The sequence below is a fragment of the Anguilla rostrata genome, chromosome 9, assembly GCF_018555375.3.
Source record: "Anguilla rostrata isolate EN2019 chromosome 9, ASM1855537v3, whole genome shotgun sequence".
NCBI lineage: Eukaryota > Metazoa > Chordata > Actinopteri > Anguilliformes > Anguillidae > Anguilla > Anguilla rostrata.
In genome coordinates this window covers 17419781-17434104 of record NC_057941.1, presented here as the reverse complement: position 1 = coordinate 17434104, position 14324 = coordinate 17419781, and the positions used below count along the sequence as shown (strand labels likewise).

Here is a 14324-nt window from a genome sequence, read left to right as displayed (position 1 = left end):
GGCTCATAAATAGCGTAACCGTATTGTATGATGGTTTGGGAAGTGAGAACTCAAACGTTGCTAGTTGGATTCCCACGTGTGAAAATGGTTTGCATGTAAAAATGCAATCTGTGTAAATGACTCTGGATAAGTGGCTCTGGATAAAAGTTTCAGCTGCTGAAATGTACATGTACGAAGGAAGATATTTTTGGCTTGCCTGCATTTTCATTTGTATTGATGAACCGTGAATTACACATCCACAAATAAAACTGCTGCCCCTGAAGTTCAACACAAGAAAGTATTCTTTCACACAGGCAGTAGATGGAAGATTAAAGTTTGGACAGAACAGAGCTGGTCCTGCCCTCCTTTTCATTGGAAAATATGTAATGTGTGGGAACAGGGTTTTGGAGGGAAAATAGAAAAATGCTGATATAACCATGGCTTGTTCAAGGAGCAATGGGTGGAAACACATTTACTGTTCACTGAAGGCAGCAAGATCGAACTCATTTTTACTGATCAGCAGTTGGAGAAACTGGATGCCCTTCCTACAAGTGTTTTTTGTTGTTTCTAAGAGTTGATTGGCCCTTTGTGTTTGTCTCCGATAATTAACTTTTGTTCAGCAAAGTCACATACAGTACTAGCACAAATTATGGAAACATTGCATTTATCAACAGGGTGCAATATTTTGCAACAATTAATCTTTTTGCCATAATAAATTTAATATGTTATTAAATAATAAATAAATAATAATCAGCATAATAATAAATAATCAACATTTAATAACAATAATAATTATTAAGCCTTCTAATGTGCATTGGTTCATATGTACATTATTTAGCAGTCTAACGTATCTTACTGGTAGAAATTTTCTGAGCTTGAACATTTATTTCATTGTCATTACCACTTGTGGTCAAGAAGATGATTGTTTTGAATATATTTTTACAGATGGAAATGGCTCAGAGAAGCAACAAAGGAAGAAAGGGCACAGATAAAAAAAATTGAGGGTACTAAACTTCTTCTTTGAGCAGTGTTTCCATGATTTGTGCCAGTACTGTATATCAACAAAGTTGCATGAATTTTAGGCAACTTTTATTGGGTGTAAAGGCAAGGACTAAAGTCCCTTATCTTCAAAATATAATAAAAAGTATTGACTACAAAGGCTTGTGACGCTACAGATTAGCATTGATCCAAAAAAAAAATAAATAAAAATAAAAATTCAAACCTCAACCTGGAATCATCTGCAGTACTAGAAAAAAACCCATTCAGCCAGTTTGATGTTGAAGACGAAACAAAATGAGTTTATGCAGTTTTTACATTTGTATTATTATGTATTATAAAAAATTGTGGAATTCAAGTCACTCTAAAACATGAATTCATATTTCCAAGAACAACGAACAGGTTGCAGCAATTAGGAAATGCCTTTTGGTTAAACTGTAAGACTTGATTTTATTTAGTGACCTACTCTAGCATCGACAAAAGCCAGCCTTGCCATCTGGACACAGAAATGGAACCCCTGTTGGCCCAAGGTGGAGCATGCAAATGCCGTCGTCAGGCTGGACTGTTTAATCCAGGGACAAGTCCTGTCACTCAGGTTCTATTGGGAATACGATTGGGTGCCACAACTGTATCAGTTTATCAAATCTTTATTCATGATTGTTGATTGGAGGAGCTGAGCTGTCAGGCGCCGAATCCCGCCCTGTAGCGGATTGGAGCTACTGTCAAGCGGCCGGGGCAGCCCTAATGACAACCTTAACCGGAGACTCCAGTTGAAATCTCCTAAAGGGACTCTATTGGTGAGAATTCGATGTTTCTTTTCTTTGGAAATGAGGCGTGCAGTTATATTTTATTTTTATAAATGTAACTTCTTATTTTATGATACGGTGCAATAAACACCCAAGAAACGCTTTGGAAATCATCAAGTTATGGGATAGCGGTCCCCAAGCCTATAATTAGCCAACTTGTCCGGTTCTCTTTTTATTTGGAGATGTAATGAGAATTTCGACGGTTTCTGTGTTGTTATTTTAACAACACAATAAATATCTACTGTCGACCGATTTGTGTTAACTAGCCGTGTAGTCCCGTGTTACTTTTTATTATGGTTTTTACGGTTGGATTGACTTCGATTTCTCTAATCTTTACGGTAGGCTAGGTTAATAAATGCCAGGTCACCGAGACTATAGGCTGCAATCTTAATGTTTTAATGAACTCTCATCCAATTTACTAATTTACCGCGATAGCCTACTGCAAAATGTAATTTCTTACGCCCATTTAGTCAACATTTAAAAAAAATTAGGCTGTAGCTTATTTAGCAATTTTATGTTTTAAAATCACGTGGCTCTTCTTAAAATCACTGTTTGTTTGTATCTGGGTAGTTTTGACCTGAACTGCATATATCCCCATTGCTTTTGTGAATGAACGACCCGACTAGGGCAGTAAACAGTAAAGAATTGATGTCATCGGTCCATCAATTGTAAATGTATAATGCATTCTATTTATAGAACCCCCTTGGTCTCGCGACAAAGCCAGTGCAGGCGCTCCGTTTTTTACCCGCTTTTAACTTTTCACACTGTTTTGGTGTGATTGTTAAAACTGGACCGCGTTGACTTCCCTCAGGAAGAAGGCTGCACCACAGCTTACTATCGTGATGTCATTTTCCAGTAAGTGTAGTGGGATGTCGGGCTTGGCTGCTTTTTTCTTCTGTGCATCTCTGTTCTCTCTCTTGAGTGCAACCTGTCTCCTGTGAGGGATGTTTCGTTAAAACGGGATGTATGACATTAGAGTACAATATCAATGTCAAATTAGATGTGTAGTAATATTTCTTTTTTTTGCTAAGAAAATTTCCCCCTAGGGGCACAATGAAAAATTTCTTTTTTTTTGTTAAACTGCTATATATCAGAAAAAAATTCAGCATCACACAGATCCATATAAAACTGTATATGGACTCTTTCCCTTGTTGCCTTTCAGTAATAGCCTAGATGTTTAGCTAGTTCATCATATTGTTTTCACCAATTTCAATTTGACAAATTATTATAAAGAGTTAAAATTAAGGTTCTGCCTGAAGTGTCACTAATCAGTGATGTGAACCTGTTAATGGATTTGTTTGGGAGCGGTAGGGCCTCAAGGTTCACTTTGGCAATAGCTTTGGTCTAAGTAAAGAGTAATATTAGGTCCATGACTCTCAGTAGACAAACATACGACAATACGCTGATATTGATATGCTGTATTGTGGGGTCCAGTATGCAGCTCTAACAGGGAGTGCTTCAGTGCTGGTGGACTTTTACAAAATGAGTAGCCACACTGTTGATGGCAAAGCAACACTCAGTCTTATTCACCAATTCAAAAATGTGCACAGATTGTATCTATAGGGGTATAATGCCTTGTCACTGGAGCAGTACTCTCAAAAGTATGCCCATTGTGCCCTTTACCCGATTAGATTAGTATTCTAAGTTACAAATTGGTCCTAGTGAGGGAACATTAAAAGGAACTGTACCTAGGAGAATGAAAACAGGCCCCTACCATACCCCCTTTTTCTGACAGTGCATGTAATCAGGTGAGCTGCACCTTATAGATGCTGTGCTGATTGTAAGATAAGCTACAGGTGTACAGTGCACGGTGAGTTCACAGTGCAAGGCAGCCATCCATGGTGCTGATCCACTGAGAGGGTCTTCCTCCTGGCCCAGCCAGGAGTGGGGTGCAGACTGGACAGGTGTGATATTTCACACAGGCAGGCAGGTCTTTACAGCAGCTGCCTCCTCTCCATTTGCCACGGGCAAGATTATGCTTTGTCATTGCACGATTTTGAAGTGATCTTAACATCACTTCAAAAGTGATGTTAAAGCCTGTTAAGACTTATTAGCCGTAATATGGTTTTCACTGAAAGACAGATAGGATATAATATATCCTTCAACTCGTAGGTCGCTATTGTTATTATCGTTGCAATGTACTCTTGGTAGTTACCTCAAATGGGTCTTGGTTCATTGCTGTTGTCCATTGAATGGCATTGAAAATGTCTTCTGTTCAGCCTTATCGATTCAAGCTAGAGCGGGACATTACTTAGGAGGAAAGCCCTCATCAAATAAATCAAAACAATGAAAATCAGACGAGACGAGAGTCGGACATAAGACTAGAGATCATGTCTGTGTGCCAACTGCTCACTTATACCAACAGAGATGGAAGAGTTGCCTGTCGTAAGGAGCTGCGCTTTCTAGCAGCAGCTGTTCAAAGTCACTTTACCATATGGGCCAAACTATCGTTTTTGGTGGAACTGAAACATGTCATCATCCCCATTAATTTAATTGACGTAACGTTATTATATATATACGATGTGGATCAATAATAACATTACAATATGTGGTTAAGCCCGTGATAATACCTCCTTTAAATGCATAATCCCTAAATGATAATACGTGCTGATACACTGAGATGTTTATTGAATCCACCCTATTCACACATATCTTGTGTATCACATCACACACAAATTCTGTGGCATTGTATTGATATTTCTCAATATTAATTACCGCAACTACTTGACAAAACAACTGTGCCCTCCTGTGCAACCATTTTACATCAACTACCCAAAGTGCACTATGCGTCTAAAATGATGGCGACCTCCATAGCTCAAAATTTCTATTAAGGGCTGGTTTTTGTGTTTTTCACAACATATTTCCTTAGTTGAGAGCATTTACAACATATTAAGCCATACAAGTATTAACAGGCGGGGTTCCCTTTAAGATTTGTATTTATGATATAAATGGGTATTGTCTTTATTTGGCCTTGCACATTCTGTGTGAAATGGTGAAATGTTGTTGTGTGATGTAGTAAATATTGCTCTTTGCTTCAGCCACAGATTCTGAGATTCACACATAATATTGTGAGTCAAACTCACTCTGGCCCCATCTGTCTTGTTTTGTGAGGTCCATAACAGTGGGTGTCTGAGAGAAGGTTAGGGGGTCAGTGGTTTGGGGGAGGGGAGACTACCAAGTAGTTGCCATTGTTACTGGGACTCCAAACCTCATTATCCCACAGTCACACTCTATGGCAGTAATAGTGACTGTAATTACCAACAACTCTTTAAAAGCACCTCGTTGATTTGGTCATTTAAACTTGTGTACATTTTTTAAAATATCCTTCATGGCATTCTATCCCTTTAAGGTATTGTTTGATTAAGACAATATAACCACCACTTTGCCATTGATGGCGTTTTATGTCAAAAGTCATCTAAGTAGTTCCCCCAGACTAAATCTGGCAGCCAATCTGTACAGTACTGTGCAAAAGTCGGAGACCACTCTTTATTTTATTTACTTTCCAGTGAAAACAGCCATTAAGTGCAAGTTATTTTCAGTGTCAGAAAATAATGCAGCAAACACATTTAACACAAAATTACACAAACCTCCACAATTATGTACAGTATCAAATCATTCAGTATTTAGTGTATCCACCCTTTGCCTTTTTTTACAGGTTCCTTTCTTTCTAGGAGACTTGCTTTGCGTTTTTCTAAGTAATCTGCAGGGATATTTGTTTACACTTCTTGTGAACACCTCCAAAGTTCAGTCTTAGAAGTCGGTTACATTTTCTGCTTCTCTCAATCGGCGTAATCCCAAATACATTCAGTAATGTTGAGATTTAGACTCTGGTGGCCAGTCCATTGTTCTGAGAACAAAAGCAACTTCATCTTCTTAGCAGTGTGTCTGGGGTCATTATCTTGCAATAGAATGAATTTGCGCCCAATTAAACTTTGTGCAGAGGGTATTTTATGATAAATTCATGGTGCCTTCAATCAAAGCTATATAACCAACTTCAGATGTTGTTATACAACCCCAAACTTGCACTGATCCTCCACTATGCTTGACTGATGGTTCTAGTCATGGTCTTTCATTGCTTCAGGAGCATACATGCTGCCTTCTCTTACTTCCGAAAATCTCAAATTTAGACTCATTGGTCCACAAAACCTTACTCTACATCTGAGGTGTCAAGTTTTGGTGTACTAGTGCTAACTTTCTTCTCTTTTGTTGATTTCCTTTACACTAGTGGAGTTCTTCAGATCTGAAGCAAGAGTGGAGCTTGATTTTTTCTTTGTTGATTGGAAGGGTGGAAGACGTACTGTAAAGTGGTAGCAGGGTGCACAGAAGAAAGACTGGACATATTTGATATGTATGTCTAGTGGTGGAGGCTTTTCTGTAATTTTCTATATATAAATATAGGCTTCCTGCCTGACACTGAAAAAGAATTGCACTGAATAGCCAAAGTGACTAGAAATTCAATAAACAAAAAGGTGCTCTCTGACATTTGCACAGTACTGTACTTCCCTTGTTCTTTTTGGTTGAGTCATTATTTTAGAGGTAAGATAAGAATATTTATTCCCCTCTAATATGTTACTCTCTCCAGCACCGAGCTAACATGATAGTAATGAACTATTGTCCAAGTTTTTAGGTGCTCATCAGTTTAATAAACTGCAATTAAATAAATTAACCATATTGTATTTTTTCATTTGATTTTGGAAGGGCTGCATTACCCATAATGCTTTGTAAACTTGATAATAAAACATGGTAAAAAGCTGTGGGAAGAGGAAAGTGGCGATTTGGCTCAGAAGATCACAGGAAACACCCAAGTTTAGTGACTGTGAGTGGGACAGGAAACAGAAAGTCAAAGACTCATTTATCTTTGGCTCAGGAGTGGGAGTGGGACAGGAAGCAGGAAGTTGAAGATCACTGATCTCCTGCGGCAGGCACATATAAGTGGTGCTAGAAAAAAGAAGGAAGTGGACTCTTTTTGCAATGCATGTTTGAAACTATATGTGTAAAAATATTTGCTTGTGGTCACGAATGTGATGGCATCCTGTTCTTTGATGTGAATATGTGTGCACAGGCCTTGACCAGCTGCTCAGTCATGAGTTGCTGTCAATTATATTTATAGGAATATATACTGATATTACATTAAAATACATGACAAAGTACTGAAGTGATGTTTGCAGTGAAGCAGAGCTTGTCATCACTTGTCTTAGGAAGATTGATGGTGGATTCAAAGCGGATCTGATTGGAAGGTTTATGGAGAGGCCTTGGAGAGGAGAGTGCTTAACCATGAGCCAGAGCTTATTTGTCTCGGATAAGCTGAGCATCAGGCAATCAGTGTGATTCGTTTTGGGAGTGCAGAGTCTTTCCCTTCAGAGCCATTCATAAATTCTCATAATTTGATCTTCGATGTGCGACAGAGCCGGACACCAGCATGCCGCTTGTTAAGAGGAACATCGAGCCGCGTCACCTCTGCAGGGGGCCGCTGCCGGAGGGGATCGGCAGTGAGCTGGACTGCGTCACCAACAACAACCTCTCGGCCATCATCCGCCAGCTCAGCAGTCTGAGTAAGCAGCACCTATCCCCACCCGACCTCGTTCCCTTCTCACCCTGTCTGGCGTGCTATCAGATGAGCTGCCTTCAATAAGATATGAGAGAGTTTTAGTACTATAGACTGCATGAAACAGTGAATGAAGTGACTTACTCTCAAATATGGTATGTCAGTTGATTAATTTAAAAAAAATGTATGATCAGATTGTCTCTCAGACAGTCAGAGTATATAAAAAAGTAACAATAATATAAACAAACATCAGGAAAATTGGAAATAACCTCCAAACTCCCTGTAGTGGATATTAAGGAAAGCAAAGGGGAATAGCATGTTATATCATGGAGTTCATGAAAAGATATATAAGTAAGTGAAATTAATTAATAAAGCCAGATTCAGGATCGAACAGGTACAGGCTTTAGAGACAGGGGACAGACATTCTTGTTGGTAAGGTGAGGTGAGGGGAGGTGGGGTTAGGTGTTGCCCAGTAGTCCTCATCCTTCAACGGTCCAAGGTAGTGGAGTGGTTCTCGTCTTCCAGGACATGAGGTGAACAGTTTCTCTCTCCCTCATATAGGCAAACACGCAGAGGACATCTTTGGAGAACTTTTCAATGAGGCCAACACCTTTCACTTGCGGGCCAACTCCTTGCAGGATCGTATTGACAGGCTGGCTGTCAAGGTCACCCAGCTGGACTCTACAGTGGAGGAGGGTGAGTCTGGTGTTGAGAGCCAGAACAGATGACGATGACAGTGAAGCAGACGTAGCTAATCGATTTGTGTCAAAGACAATTTGTGCACTACTGTTCTCTCTGTTATGCAGTTTCATTGCAGGACATAAACATGAGGAAGGCATTTAAAAGCGCTACTGTTCAAGACCAGCAGGTTGTGTCCAAGAGCACCATACCTAACCCAGTACAGGAGATATACAACGTCAGTGACAAACCACCACCCCTCAACATCCTCTCACCCTACAGGTGCATTCTGTCTCCATAGTGACCTTCTAGTTATCTTTTCCTGTTCTCTGTGTTTCGGTTTAGTTACAGATTGTTATCAGCTACTGCACAACTTCCATCTTCTGTATTAAACTTGATGTCTAAGTTTCCAGCTGGTGGCAGGAGTTTCTGATGCTATATATCAGTTTCTGAATATTCATGAAGAAATGTGCCCAAGGACAGAACATTCATGGCTGCTGATACTGTTCTTGGCAATACTCATGAATATTCATACAATGCACCAAATTGGAAAGTTACAGATTTGACAGTACAAGAGACATAACATTCAATAATAAGAATATAAGGCAGACCATCTGATTGAGGTGTCTCCTGTTTTGATCAGGTAACACCTCACTTACCTTTGGTCTGGATTTTTTCCCTCTTCTCACAGGGATGACCAAAGGGAAGGGATGGAGTTTTACACTGACCCTTCATACTTCTTCCAACTTTGGAAGGAAAAAATGTTGCAGGATACTGAGGACAAGAGGAAGGAGAAGAGGAGACAGAAGGTATGAGGGCCTGCGCTTTCCTTCCTCTTACTCCTCTTTACCTTCTTCCCCTTTCTTCCTCCTTAACTTGGGAGACTCTAACATTTCTACTCACTGCATTGCAGCTTCATAATAAAACACACTGGCCTCCTAATATAGCGTGAAACATACCAGCCTACACGCGTTGGCCTGGTACTCCATGGTGTAAAACATACCAAATTGCTACGCTTTATTGTAAAAAATGAAGCCCAGAGCTGCTAAAGTGAGGAGTCTCTGCGCGCTCTTTCTCTCTCAGGAGCAGAGGCGGAGCATGGATGGCACACTGCCACGGGAGGTGAGGAAGGTAAGGAAGGCACGGAACCGCCGGCAGGAGTGGAACATGATGGCGTTTGACAAGGAGCTGCGCCCAGACAATCGGCACGCTCATACCCTCCACCGGGGGATGTCATCCGAGGGGTCCCTCTCTCCGGAAAACAGGTCTTTACAACAGCCGCAGCCTGTATCCCAGTAAACCCACACACACACACACACACAAACAACAGCAGCCCTGCAGAGTGACACACAGTTATCTCCAGCATCGTCCCGGGATGGGATGATTTCATTCATCCATAGTGACATCATCTCGTTCTGCATCAGTGACCCCTGCTAGTTGATGAGGCACCCACAAGTTTGTCTGTTGAGTTGCGTGAGGTGTCATCCTCTGTGCCAAGTCTGCACAGCCCGACTTGTGAACTGTGGCATGATAAGAACATATTACAGACATTTACAATATACATATACATGAAAATTACTCACAGTCCGTAACATGTGATTGTACATTGGCAGAGGTTTCCTTTGAGACCCAGAAATGAAATACATATTTTTCTGCAATCTAATAAATAAAATAAATATTATGCCACACAAATTCAGATTTTACTCTGAATTGCTCTGAAATGAATTGCATTTATAGCCAATGAGGTGCAAGATGTACAGCAGTGATGATTGTAGGAGGATTTTGTTTGGTACATAAGTTACTTTTAAACTGTCCAGCATCAGGAGTTTATTTCTTTGTGTGCTCATGGCTATACCTGAAGCTTCTGAGTAAAACGTGATCTCGGTGTACAAATGTATGAAAATGTAATATCCCTCCATTTATCCTTCTGTCTTTCTGTCCTCTATTCCTGTCTCTGTGTCTGCTGTTTCTACAGATCGCATGGGGTAGATATCCCAAACTTTTCTCAGACCCTCCCACGCAATCCCCATGCCCGTTCAGCCTCTCACTCTTACATGGATAGTCACTCCGTGGTCCAGGAGCATGAGTACCACAGCATTGCCGTAGGACACAGGGCAGGCGCATCTAGCCGTCACAATCAGCCCCTGCCCTTGCCCCCTTCTGCTGAGGGAATGAATGGTGTCATGCCACTCCCGCCAGCGGACTACAGGTACTGCAACAGTGAATTATGTCTCACAGACAAACTCAGAAATGTGACTCATTTCATTCTGGCTAACGGGATGCTTAGTGTCAGTGAAAATGTGTCTGTATATAGTGTGTAATTCAGGATCCTCCCTCCTAATTCTTTCCCTTGCAGTGTGTCAGCTGCTCAGATGATGGAATGCTCTGGTCGCTCCAAGCCGCTGCCGCCTCCCCCCGCCCCAATCATTCCATCGGCGCAGACCGCCTTTGCCACACCCCTGGGAGGCCCTACTCCAGCCACGCCCTACATTGAGCCAATGGCTATGGGCGGTGACTGTCCCCTCCCACCCCCACCACCTCCTGGATCTCTGGGAGGTCCAGCTCCCCCAGGACCTCCGCCGCTCCCCCCTGCCGCCTCCCACCCAAATTCTGCACGGCCCAGCGAGGACAAGAGGCAGGAGGGCCAGCCAGTGAGTGATGCGCGCAGTGACCTGCTGTCTGCCATCCGCATGGGTAAGTATGTGCGAGTTAGCAACGATCCCGTTCATTCAAAAACACACAATTATGTGGTTAACCTTTTCTCCCCATTGTACTTCAGTCCCTAGTTTGAAAGGCCCAATCAGAATGTAGACCTATCATCAGCGAGTGGGTTTATTAGATAGAACAGAAAAAGCCCAATGTTTAAGCTCACAGTTTTCAGGGGCGTGCAGAACAGGACATTAGCTATCTTTTTTGCATCTACAGCAATCAGTGCCAAATTTGTCACAGAACACCTTCAACTAAATTGGTCCTGACCCACTGCTCCATATTTTGTCCAATTACAATAACCCATTGTCTCATGACTTTAATAAATAAAAATCTGTAAGTCAGGTGGCTGATGCTCATTTTGGGTATGGTGATAACTTTATTCTTAAGACACTTAAAAAAGCGAATGCAAGCATTTTCATCTTTGTTCATAAAGAGTAAAAATCTGTTTATCTCCAGATCCTCATCAAGTCAGCTACAGAAGTGAGCTGATAAATATAAAATACTTCTTTGGTTAGTCCTAATAATTCAGGATTGCCCCTGTAAGGATTATGACCAGGTTTCTGATTATTGACACGTTTGCATGCTAGATTGGACTCAGTGTTAATACTTTTCTTGTTTTCTATCTTAAACTAAAACTTGTTCTTTCTATCTTAAATAAACATGAATTAATCATTTGAAAGCACTACATTATGGACTTTTTGAGAACATCTGACTTTGTCTGCAGACCTTTATACTTAAAATTTAATGACTTCTTTGTGCTATTTAAGTAACTTTCTCATTGTCTCATTCAATATATTTATAAAAATATTTTATAGTTTATTTTGGCTCCTTATATATTACGAGATACAACAAAGGCATGTTTGTGTGTTCATTTTAGGGATACAGCTAAAGAAAGTTCAGGAACAGCAGGAGCTGCAGGCCAAACGCGAGCCAATGGGGAATGATGTGGCCACCATCCTGTCCCGCCGAATCGCGGTCGAGTATAGCGATTCTGGTGACGACTCTGAGCTTGACTACAACGAGTGGTCTGACTGAATCCTCTCTATAGCATAGATGGATGATATCCACACACTGGCCCCATTAACACTGAGACACACCTTTCCTTCACAATGAGACCGACACACGCACACATTTAACTATTTTCAGGTAAACAGTAGCGAATAGTGATCACTGTGACCAGTAGGGAGAAAGGAGTTTAACTTGAATCATGGCTGTAAATATTTTGTTGTACTACTGAAAAATGTGTAAAATCACCCTGGTTAAATGCATCCAGCACAAAAATAAATGTCATGTTCATGTTGAAAATAGAAAATTAGATGTAAACATTCTATAAATATACCGTTGAACACTGGCAGTAGTAAATTTTGAAGAAAGGGACATCAATACTAGCTATGAGACAGTAGTATTAAAAATGAGGTGAGTAGAGGGCAATCATTTCATTTGAATATTTTTTAGACCAGAAGCTTGCTGAAATGCCAGCCATTATGTCGTTTTTGATTGGCTGTGGGACCTTAGTGGAGATCAGGGATAGGATTCAGGCTGCTACAGAATAAGAATCGGGGTCAGTTACCTTGAGGTTGTAGATAGGGATGTTGATTTGGGTGAACGCTAAATTAACCAAGACAATCCCTTCACATACTGTGACATACATCATACATCATACCTATACCTAAGGAGAGAAATATTTAGTTATTCATGTCTAGTTTTGTTTAATTATAGTTTTATGTTACTATTCATGTCCATGTAGTGGTAAAGGAACTGGGATTCAATTCCCAGGTGGGGTACTGTTGTTGCCCTTTTGCATAAAGTAGCTTGAATGACTTAAGTAAATATCCAATTGTATGAATGGATTTGTATAACTAACACTTGCCCTGAATAAAGAAATAAACCATACTAACATACCCTGTCACAGAATTGTGTTGTTCTCGAATGGATGATGTAGAGATGTAACAACAACACCCCCCCTCCCCCCACACTTTGACCAGTGAACATAGTAAAATAGGCAACATGGATGGACTGAGAGAGTGGATGATCAAAAACTCAGAGAGTGACAAAGAAGCAAACCCTCTGTAATACGCAAAGGAATAATGGTGACCCTTTATTTTTTACAATAAATTGGGCTAATTGGGTTTCATATAATGCAAGTAGAGACACATACTTTTATTTTGAATGCTCTCTAAAATTTGAAAATTATTTTAGAATAGTAATCATAATGGTCATATGAGACGAACAAGTAGGCTGGTTTTACACTACGTTTTTAACCCTGTATGAATGAAATTCATCCAGTTAATTTATACCTTAAACAATTAGAAGAGACTTTAGGAAATTCAGCATACGTGACCAAAGTTTTTTTGATAGAAATGTATTTAGCTGTGCACTAAAGTCCACAAAGGTCTATAATACTATGGAAAAATGGAAACATGAACACTACACAAAGTATAGAGTGACTCTGATGGGTATTAAATTTGCGCTTAGCAACATAATAATGATGAACTGTGGATTAATCTTGACTGTTCCAAGTCACACGTTAATATTCAGAACCTTCTGTCTCATTACTTCTCACAGCTTTGGATTAGTGAAGACAGAAGGTCCTGACACAGTCTGTAGATTTCTCCTACATTGCGTGAGTCACTCCTAGCAACTCTGACATACTCTTCAGTGCTTCGACACTCATCACTGACCTCTGATATAGGTCAGTGCTTGTCATCCCCATTATTCTTTCCCCATTTGGCTTCAGATGTCCCCATTCCATTAACATAGCCACGCAATCAATGAAAACTGCCTCTAGGGGTGTATGTCTCTTGCTGGTTGTTGACAGTAAAATTTTCTAAAAATGTTCATATAATGCAAGTTAATAAAATAATTCTCTAATATAATTGAAATATATTTTCTTTCTATTATTATTTTTTAAATTTTATTGCAGACTACAGTATCTAAAAATAATTACACAATTTTTTCATGATAGAACTCTGATGGAAGGCTATACAGCCGTCATGGTAGAATGGTCGGAACAATGGAACTAGGGCAAAGATGGCAAATGGTAATATCAACTACAGAGCTCTGTCAGAGCAAAGCAGGTTAAGGGGAGAAATAGGAAAGATAAAGTATTGTTGCCGAGGACAGTGGTTCTCAACCTTGGTCCTGGGTACACGCTGTGTATGCTGTGTTTTTTTCCCCAACCACAACTGCAATCCAAGAACTGAACAATCTGTTAATTTCTCTTAATTAGGTACTTTTCATGTTTAGAGCAATTATTTACCCTCTTAAGTCACAGTATGCCAGAAATAGCTATGCATGCCATCAAGAACACAAGTCAAATATTCGCTTTGTGCTATATTGCATACAACTACATTAGAGGTAAAAAAAAAAAAACATGACTTAACTGATACAATTAAAGACAGTAGTGAATCAATAGGCTCTTAGATGGTGAATGTGTACACATGGCCAATATAATAATAATAAGTTTGGGGGGGGGGGGCAGGATTATGAAAGAACAACTACCAAATTAGGTGCCTATTAAAAACGTACCTCTTTTGTGAAATTGCTTGCAATATAACACAACAAGCACAATGTGAACATGGAACTTGTACTATTGGTTGATGATAAGGGAT

General features: G+C 40.1%; 1 protein-coding gene across 1 annotated transcript; it reads left to right on the top strand.

The window, feature by feature from the left end:
* The first annotated feature begins 1668 nt into the window (after positions 1 to 1668).
* Positions 1669 to 12612, top strand: LOC135263090 (actin-binding protein WASF3-like). Its single transcript, XM_064350702.1, has 9 exons — positions 1669 to 1772; positions 7187 to 7333; positions 7888 to 8022; positions 8133 to 8286; positions 8696 to 8813; positions 9088 to 9269; positions 9980 to 10213; positions 10361 to 10698; positions 11591 to 12612. Exons 2-9 carry the CDS (start codon positions 7201 to 7203, stop codon positions 11746 to 11748), a joined length of 1452 nt encoding a protein of 483 aa, XP_064206772.1. The 5' UTR covers positions 1669 to 1772; positions 7187 to 7200; the 3' UTR covers positions 11749 to 12612.
* The last annotated feature ends 1712 nt before the right edge of the window (positions 12613 to 14324 follow it).

What these genes read in the sequence shown, in the direction of transcription:
- LOC135263090 (XM_064350702.1), top strand. Translation starts at nt 7,201, where the DNA reads ATGCCGCTTGTTAAGAGGAACATCGAGCCGCGTCACCTCTGCAGGGGG. An exon ending in CCGCCAGCTCAGCAGTCTGA is followed by an intron (nt 7,334 to 7,887) that starts GTAAGCAGCACC and finishes TCCCTCATATAG; the next exon opens with GCAAACACGCAGAGGACATC. An exon ending in AACATCCTCTCACCCTACAG is followed by an intron (nt 8,287 to 8,695) that starts GTGCATTCTGTC and finishes CTCTTCTCACAG; the next exon opens with GGATGACCAAAGGGAAGGGA.